The following is a 9848-nucleotide window of genomic DNA, read 5'->3' as shown; positions in this document are numbered from 1 at the left end:
GGGACCCCACTACCCACATCCCTCCAGGTCGAAAATGATCCATCCACCACCACTCTCTGGGTGCAGCCCACCAGCCAGTTGGCAAGCCAATTGACTGTGTAGGTATCGACACCACAGTCCCCCAGTTTTTTTATGAGAATGGGGTGAGAGACAGTGTCGAAGGCCTCCCTAAAGTCCAGGAAGACTATGTCCACTGCTACCCCTGCATCTAAGGATTTGGTGACCTGATCGTAGAAGGCCACCAGGTTGGTATGACAGGACTTGACTCTAATGAAGCATAATCTCCCCTGCTGGCCCCTTGCAGACATGTACCAGGATAATTCTCTCAAAAGCTTACCCAAGATCGAGGTAAGACTAACTGGCCTATAGTTTCCTGGGTCCCCCTTCCTCCCTTTTTTGAAGATGGGAACCACATTGGCCCTTTTCCAGTCCTCTGGCACCACACCAGAGCACCACGAGTGCTCATACAGCCGTGCCAGGGTTCCTGCAAGGACCCCTGCTAATTCCCTCAGCACTCTGGGGTGGAGATCGTCAGGACCAGCTGATTTAAATACATGCAGTCCCTCCAGAGATTCCCTGACTAGATCCTCACTGACCCTAGGCCTGGGTGCACCTCCCCTGGGGCCTGCGGGGGTCCCAGTGGGGGGGACTGATCCGGTCCCCACTCAGGAAAATGGAGGCAAAGAAATTGTTAAATAGGTTAGCTTTGTTGTCTGGTGTGGCAACCAGGTTTCCTAGCGTGTCTTGCAGAGGCCCCACGTTACCCAATGCCTTCTTTTTTTACCCCCTATGTATTTTTTCATCTTTCAGGTTTTGATTTGCAGATAAAGCAGTTTGATTTGTTCCCTTTTTTTGAGATTTTCTTTTTCCTATCTGTAGTACAACTCAGTTATCCAACTGCATTTCTGTCAGGTTTTCTTGCAGGAGCACTGCTCTCAGTTTTGTAGAAAGTATGTAGATTTAGTTCTGGATAATTATCTGTTGGCGAGGTGGATGCTGTATGTCTGTGAGGCCTATAGAGAGATGGGGGGAAGCATACTGTAAAGAGATAAAAGGCTGGGGTTTAGCTGCGAGTTCTCATTTAGTTAAAGCAGTATGGAAGCATTGCTTTTAACTACACAGTGTCCTCTCATTATTTCTCTCTAAAAGATTTGTTCTGGAGCTTGAAACAATAACATCCCACCTTGCAGCAGTATTACTATCTTAGAGTATATCCCATACAAAATTTTTAATGTACTGGGAAATCCTAAGATTTGGCCTCTTTTAGTCTCAGAGGTTACAAGCTAAGTTTACACTTTGTGTTCCTCTAGTTTTGGCAGGTTTGGCTATGGGATGGGTGTTTATTGCATGTATGTAAACTGCAGTCAGACTTACTAACAAGTGATATGAAGGCACCTCCTGCGGCATACTTGCACCATCTGCTGTGGAGTGAAATTGACTTGCAAGGAATGTGCAATCTTGTCAGTTTCATTGAGAAGTAGGTGATAAAGTGGCTCTTATGGGCATTTATTTTTTGGTAAACAGAATATTTGAGTAAACAGAATATTTGGGTTTTGCATCCATGTAATTCTTTGGACAATTCCTTCCTTAGACAGCCTAATGAAGAAAGATCTTTCTTTATCCTTTGTACTGCTGCCTCTGGTTAGCCATCACCTTGATTCCATATTTTCAGCTAGAGGATGTTCAGGCAGTTTCATTTCTGATTCTGCTTTACTGCTGATTTTCTTTTTTTTCAAACCCTAGAAATTGGGTTCCTTTCTGGCAGATGGAGAGAATCTCCTGTGAGAGACATTCAGCCTGTCTCTAGAATAGAGGTGTCAGAGTTCACAGATGAATCCCAGCTTCTCGCATACTGCAATCATTTGACGTTTAGGAAACTTTTTACTCGTGCTTCTCAACTGGGCTAGAAGTTATTACAGCTAGTACTATAGTATGGTGCTGGGCATGATTCCCCCCCCCCCACTGTGGGTGTCCCTCACAGGCATATCACCTCACTGTTCCCTGGGTACCCATCCCTGTTGCTGTCCTATACGAGTGTGGTCTCGTCCCCCCCCTCCCCCCCCTTGCACACAGTTCAGACTCAACCTTAGCTCCCTGCACAACCCCACAGTGCCCTGCCCTCTAGGACGGCGGGAGAAAGGGGCAGCCAGAGGAGAGTGGGGGAACCCTGGAGACTTCACACTGTTGTTGTGGAGGAGGAGAATTTTTAAAATGTAAAATTTAGCTGTTTTCATTGACCTTTAAACCAGACTTACAGAACTTCTGTTTGGGGCCTGTATTCTCTAAACTGCCTTTTGGCTGTTGCATGTATTTAGAGCTTGTTGATGTTTAGCAATTTAAAATATATATATATGTTGATTGATATTTGTCTGTTTGCAGTTAAATATTGTGGATTCCCTTAATTGTCACTGTTTCTTTCATTTTTTCCACAGCTGCGATCGGGTTATTGTATCCCTGCATGGACAGACGTCTGGGAGAGCCACATAAGTTTAAGAGAGAATGGTCCAGTGTAATGCGATGTGTAGCAGTCTTTGTGGGCATAAATCATGCCAGTGCTGTATCCTGTGCTGCAGCGAAGTTAGCAATCACATACAAGTTTCCAGTGAATCAAAGGTTAAACACAATCTTGCTTCAAATATAATGCGCAGTTCTAGAAGGGAAACAAGGTTGTGTAGTTTGGGGTTAGAACTGTTACAAAACCATTATAGTTAATGAGCCTTATATGTACAGGTTCCTAAAACTACTGCTTGATCTGAAATCTCTTATCCTTTGTTTTTTGGATTGTTTTTGTTTGTTTTGAATCTTTGTGGCAGTTTTTGAATGATTAAAACAAATAGAAGATAAAGATTTTTATGCCCTGGTAGATTTTTAAACAATGCTGTTCGTGTACTTATTTTGAGCTCAAGATGGTTATGTTTTTCAAGCTCTAACATAAATGTGCATCAGGGAAGCTTGTACTTTGCCAAAGAATGAGGAGGAATAGGGGGATTAGTAGGAAAAATACTGTTTTACCCATCACTTTTGAATCATTTTGCAAAATAATTCTAGCCATTTTACAGGTGGAGGATGTTTCTCCTAAATACCCTAAATTCATGATAATCTGTGGAAGAATATATCCTAAATCAATACCAATCCCTTCTAAATTAGCTACGACTTTTAGAGATACATTCTAGCTTGAAAAATTGGAGTCACCAGATAAAGTCCTGCTGATAGTGTCTTGCAGGCCTTGGTTTTGTTTTCAGAAAAATATGCACATGGTTCATAGATTTCATAGACATTAGGACTGGAAGGGACCTCGGGAGATCATCGAGTCCAGCCCCCTGCCCAAAGGGCAGGAAGTCAGCTGGGGTCATAGGATCCCAGCAAGATAAGCATCCAGTTTGCTCTTGAAGGTGTTCAATGTAGGTGCTTGAACCACCTCCGCTGGCAGACTGTTCCAGACCTTGGGGGCTTGGACAGTAAAGAAGTTCTTCCTTATGTCCAGCCTGAAACGGTCTTGCAGGAGTTTGTGACCGTTCGACCTCGTCATCCCTTGGGGCGCTCTGGTGAACAGACGTTCCCCCAGATCCTGGTGGTCACCCCTGATAAACTTATAGGTGGCCATCAGATCACTTCCACCAATACTTGAATAGAGCTACATTTAAATGCCAGTGTCAAGCAATTCAAGCATGTTGTGAAGAAACTGGGTTAAATGCCCTGTGTCAGGCTACTTTCAGTGAATATTTATATAGTTTACTAACAGCTCTGGTCTCTGTATAGTGCATCTGTTTTATCCTTCTTGGCTTTCCAGGGTCTTAGCTTTGGTTTATTTTATGATTGAAGAACAGCAGTAAGATCTTGTAAACTTCCATGTTTAATCTAGTTTTTGTTCATTTTTTCCTTATGTTTGTCATTCTCTGTCTTTCTCTCTCTCTCTTACTGTCATTTCTGGATAGACAGATTTGTAATTTCCATTATTTTCAGATTTCCAGGATAGTGGGCTCCTGTGTGAGAGAATAGGACATTTCTTTTACCTCTAAATTTGTCATATTGTAGGTTTAATTTAGGCTTATAAAACTTGACAAGTCTCCCTTTAATAATACTTTTTCATAGAGAAGCTGTAAGGATGAATTAGTTGATATTTATAAAGCACTTGGAAGAGGGTAAATTGCTAAAGAAGTGTCTAGAATTAATAATTTATCATTTATTTTAATAAAAGAGACGGAAGGGGATGCTCAGCATTGACTTATATAGGTTCCATAGCGCTACCATCCATTTTCATTTTGCACAAATGTCTTTTTGTTTTGTTTTGTTTTCTTTTAAGAAAGTACTAAGACTATGAATAAGTGTTTTACTGCCTACCAAAACTGCATGGTCTCCATTGCTTTTGTAATTTTTAGCAAAAACTGAGGCAGTGATGTAGATTTAAGAATAATCAAAAATCATTTTAAGTAAATACATTCCTAAATATAGTATTAAGTTTGAAAAGTTTATTGCTTACCTCATTTAATTGTATTCAGTAGAAGTTACCTTTGCATCGGGGCATACCATCTTGCAGCTAAAAAAAATAGCTAAAGTGAGGAAAAACGATCTTCGTTGACAATTGTCATTTTAACATTGATCCTTAACTACAAACCCAGAAAGTGGATTTTGCCAACAACATACAGTTGTCTCTCACATTAGCGGCACTATCAATTGGACTGTGGTGGACCTTTGATAGATCACGAAGTGGCTTTGGTCTTGGGATAGGAATTGCTTTCCTGGCAACCTTGGTGTCCCAGCTTCTGGTCTACAATGGTGTTTATCAGTGAGTGTTGACATCTTTTTTTAAAAGGGTATTCTTTCTTATACAAAATATTTAACCTAGAGTCTGACTTACCTTAAGCCCCAAACCTAATAACATATATTGATGTCACTTTACTTGGACAACTCATATGAGTGCTTAAGTGACTGTTAGACTGAGATTTTGAAGTGTATATTTTTTTAGGGCATGTCTGCATTTTTATGCTCTATAGCAGGGGTTTTCAACCTTTTTTGGATCATTGTACCCCTCTGTGGCCAGATGCGGTGCAGTGTACCCCCAGCTGCCTGGGGTGGGGGGTGGGGAGGGCTGGAGAGAATGAAGTGCGGCTGGACACCAAGCGTGGGAGGATGGCATGTCAGATGTGGACTGGCAGCACCCGCCACATGCAAGCTTCACTCACCCCCCACAGCTGGCCAGGGATGGTATGTGGTGGCGCTCTATCCCTGCCCACATGTGCATACCCCTAAAGCCTTCTCAAGTACCCCAGGGGTACGTGTTCCCCTGATTGACAACCCCTGTCCTATAGGTTTAAGCTCAATAATAAAAACTTGCATTGCTTTCTAGATATACATCTCCAGACTTCCTTTATGTTCGTTCCTGGTTACCATGCATTTTTTTTGCTGGTGGCATAACTATGGGGAACATTGGAAGACAGCTGGCAATGGTAAGTTTCGGGGTTTTTTTCTTGGGGGCGCCATTGGCATTAATTATGTATTAGTGTGTATTTTAAAAACTAGTCATTCTGCATGCTACTTTTATTAAAATTGAATATGAAGGCTGAGATTGAAAAATACTGAAGGTAGGCTTCAGTGTAGTCAGCATACCACTGAATCCATCAGAGACATACCCATTATTGTTCCCTACATATACAACAACATTTCCCAGTTTATCATTAGGGACCTACCAAAATTGGAATTACATGATTTTTGTGGAAACTGAGTTTGGGCAGGCTCTGAGGGAAATGTTGGGTTCTGTGATTTTTTTGGTGGCTTGTCACCAAAAAAACCCCCCAGCTAACAACAAAACCCAGCAAGCAGAGAAAAGGCTGGGAAGCCCTGCAGCCTTAAAGCATAGATGGGGGTAGCAAGGCAGGGCTTCTTGCAGCAAGAGGCCTCTGCATCTCCTGCTATGAGCAGCCATGCCCTTCTACCTCCGCTTTCCCGTCATACTCCAAGACTGCCAGCAAGTTTGTTTTTTAAGAGAGCTCACCAAAATTGCGGAGCCTGCTGCTTGGGAACAGCCCAAAACTATGGCTTAATGACCCTGATTAAGCTGGGGGGAAGCCATTATTAATCCACGCTTAAAAATATGTGGATTAATGGCTTCCCCCGGCTCAACCAGGGTAATTAAGCTGCAGTTATGGGCCATGTACAAATCTGCAGGGAGGGGTAGGACTGCCAGAGTCTCTCACCCAATCAGAGGCATGGGGGGGTGGGGAGGAGAGGCCACTGCACTCAGCCTGCAAAAATGACATCCGGCCCCAGCATCTACCTGCAAAGTTGGCCAGCCACCTCTCCAAGTTCAGTAGACCCCTATTTATCATACTTTGTCCATTCTGTGTATGCACAGGTCTTTGCAGGATTGAGGTCTGAATAAAAACTCTATGGCCAGAGGAACAAAACTGGTTAATTTTTAAGTCGGTGCCTTATGTGGTTAGGTTCTCTAATGCTGTGCAAGAAGTGAGAGATTTTACCCCAAATGGTAGCTGAAAAACTGTAGTTGGTTAGGGTGCCCTGTGATTCACGGCTGCTTTCCAGGATTAAAGTAGTGTGGGAGGAGTTTGGGCAGAGCTGTTATGTCTAATTATGTAGATATCACTGTTTCTCAGCTGGCTTTCTCAGTCAGAACTTAATTGTGCAAATCTATGTTCCCAGATATATTTGTGTCAACTGCCTTTGGTTGTTTTGCAGTACGAATGCAAAGTCATTGCAGAAAAATCTCACCAGGACTGAGGAGAGAGAACATGCACCTTCTTTGCAGGAAAATGTCCAACAAGCAGCTATCGGAAGAACATATGCTATAAGGAACTTTTGATTATAAAATTGCCAAAATGCAATTTTTTCCTTTGAATGGTATACATTACTGCAATCTGTGATTGCTGCTTCTATAAGTCAGTTAGAAACCTTGGTGTCTCTGATTTGATTACTGTGAAGTTACAGTAGTATGCAATACATTTGACAATATTGGTTCATGGATAGGATTTTTTTTTTCTGAATCTAAACTGTTTACCATATGTCATTGTCTTTCCACAGTGTTGCAGTGCCAAACTGACATTTGTGTTACTGTATACTGCAGCTGAAAATTATGCTTCACTTTGTCTGGGCAAATTAAGGAATTGATGTTTTCAATAGTTTGCAAAAACCAGGACATTTAAGAATAAGTATGAAAATCTTTTAAGTTACCATTTGTGGCTAGTTATTTTTATTAGTTTACATGAGTTACAGGTGAGCTGCAGTGGCAATAAGGAAACTTGAGGTAAGTCCATACATTTTCTAAGCCACTCCCTTTTTTCTTTAAATCCTGCCATAGTTGAGAGATCTTATTTAGGGCATGCCATCTCTCATTTTCCTATTATTTGTCCCCAAATGATACATCCTTAGGAAAATCTCTACTGAATGTGGAAAGAGAAACTTCATTGAGGTGGGAAATTCTTTAGAAAACAGAAAAAAGGAAGCTGAAGTCTAGTTTAGAATTTGCTTTCTTCTAACACAGAGCTGCAGAGTGTCTGTTAGTTAATGGTCTCTTTCTTTAGGCAGGCCTGGATTTTAAAATTATTGATCACACTGCGTTGCACCTTATTTTGCCAATAGTCCTGTCGAAGTCAGTAGGACTACTTATGGTGTAAGGTGCTATTTTAGGTACTTATGTGACCCTCCCCCCCTTCCCTCTTTCTCATTATTGTAGCATTTGAGCACTTTGCACTTGTTCATGTATTTATCTTCCTTGTGAGGCAGGGAAGTGCTATTTTCCCCCATTTGTACAATGTGGGGCTACATTACCTGACTAAAGTCACACAGGAAATACGTGATAGCGCAAAGACTTGAGTTCAGGTTTCCTAAGTCCTTGGCTTGGATCTGAATTATTTCTGCTCTTGAGAGTGTGTAAGGATGTTGAACTCTAACCCAGATTTGGGCTTACACCCTCATTTTTCTTTTTTTGACTTGGTAATTACCCTTTAAGTATACAAGACCGAACAACTTCAGTGCAAGTAGGTACAATCCCATTGCTTTAAGCAGAACTCTGACTATGCCAGCAGAGAATGTGATCCAGGGCCTCCCCACTCCTTGTTTGTAGGGTTTCTGTCTCTGTCTTGATGTCATTCAAACAAGTTCCTTTATTGTGTTTGGAATTATTATTATTATTATCTTTTAATTTTCCACAAAAGGTTTTTAAAACATTTTACAGTCACCTAAGGAGACTGGAGTTGGTCCAAAGAACAAATATATGTTTAGATAAGTTTTATTAAAAAAATAACCATGTATGTATGTATTGTACATGAAGCTTGAAATAGGCATTTTTTTCAGTGTAATGCACTTATATATGATGTCTGAAAAGTATGCAATGAAATGCCTCCCAAAGCATGTCACATAAATAAGGGGCACTGGAAGTAAGAAACTTTAGAATGGATAAAGTGAGGTTTTTTAGTTCTGAAATAAGTGAATAATCTATGGTGAGCTCCATTCAGCAGTTCCACAATGTTTCATGGTGTTATTACAGCTCCGTAACAATTCAGCACCTCAGGCATCTGTTCACATATAGGTCACAATTCAGGAAAGCACTTATATATGTGCTTTCCTTAAGCAAAAGGCAAGTCTGTGCTTAAATGCACTTCTGACTAGAGGTGTTTCTCTTGATCAAGGCCATGATAAATGAGGCGCCCCTAGACACTGTGTTAATGAAGGGTATAGTTGTCATAATAAGTCAATAATGGGTATCAAAGTTGAGAGTGTGATTCTGTTGTAACTGTAGTTAAATAATGTGGTACCTCAGATTCTAGAGGGATAACTTGGTAAGTGTTGACTTCCATGGTGACCAATATGCAAGTACAGCTTGGTGATAAGTCATTTCTTATTTGCTTGATGACACAACTCTTTACATTTATTGGTTTAAATACCTGTAGAGAATAAGATCTGTGCATGTTGAAATGTGCAGTATATGAAAAGTGGTTATTGTGCATTTGTGGCACCCACTTTTCAACATTTTAAATCCATATTCATTTAAAAATTGTTAGAAGAGAATATAAACTAAACTTTTCAAATTTCATTTTTGAAATTTTAAGCTGGTTGTGCAAAGGTGCAAAAAAAATCATCCAAAATAAATTTGGGTGGACTCCTTTATTATATAGATATTATTTTTTTAATTCTTATTTGACTAAAATTGATTGAGAACCTTGTATGCCATATTTTCAAACTGCATTGTAAGTTTCTGGCTGAAATACTTAAACATTGCAAAAAGGTTCATAATGGGAATGCTGACACAGCCTTAATGATAGTGGTGTGCATATGCTGCTACTCTGTAATTACAATATTAGACTGTCTTCAAAAAGTTGTTCAATATAGAATGAATAAGGTATATTTTAGATACAACTTTATAAGCACTATAACCTTTTCACTAACTATGCGTTGTAAGGTCTATGCTGTTTACTTCTGCAAATTGCTGTTAAAAGCAAAACGTGTATTAAATATAATTACAAACGTTTGACAGATTTTTTTTCTTTTGAATTGGTTTTCATAATTACACTGAATCAACCTATAAGAGTGATCATATTATAATTTTGGCTGCTGAGTGGATATAATAGTTTCCAAAACACCCATTAAATACTAGAGAAAAAGCAAGTCCATTTAATAAAGGGAGGGACCATCTATGTTTCTGACAGCTGTGACACTGACCTTTGGCTCAAAATCTGACATTTTTAGTATGGTACAGGCCTATTGGGGCTGGGTGGAGAATAGGCACAAATAAACCATTCATGATAAAATTGGTTACTGTGCAGAAAATCAAGATTTAGAAATAAGGAGTTATTATAAAAATAGGAAAAGCGTTGATCTAATAAGATCTTTATTGC

At 40.2% G+C, this 9848-nt stretch overlaps 1 protein-coding gene across 1 annotated transcript in view; it reads left to right on the top strand.

Annotated features, from left to right (window-relative positions):
* INSIG2 (insulin induced gene 2) overlaps positions 1–9478 on the top strand; it is a 20981-nt gene extending 11503 nt beyond the window's left edge. The window contains exons 3-6 of the mRNA XM_019554381.1: positions 2433–2557; positions 4620–4786; positions 5348–5447; positions 6694–9478. Coding sequence (XP_019409926.1) covers positions 2433–2557; positions 4620–4786; positions 5348–5447; positions 6694–6735 — 434 coding nt within the window. The 3' untranslated portion in view covers positions 6736–9478. The remainder of the gene's footprint in view (positions 1–2432; positions 2558–4619; positions 4787–5347; positions 5448–6693) is intronic.
* Positions 9479–9848: the final 370 nt, after the last annotated feature.

The sequence above is a fragment of the Crocodylus porosus genome, unplaced genomic scaffold (assembly GCF_001723895.1).
Source record: "Crocodylus porosus isolate Cpor-Errol unplaced genomic scaffold, CroPor_comp1, whole genome shotgun sequence".
NCBI lineage: Eukaryota > Metazoa > Chordata > Crocodylia > Crocodylidae > Crocodylus > Crocodylus porosus.
This window is presented reverse-complemented; position numbering and strand designations above follow the sequence as displayed.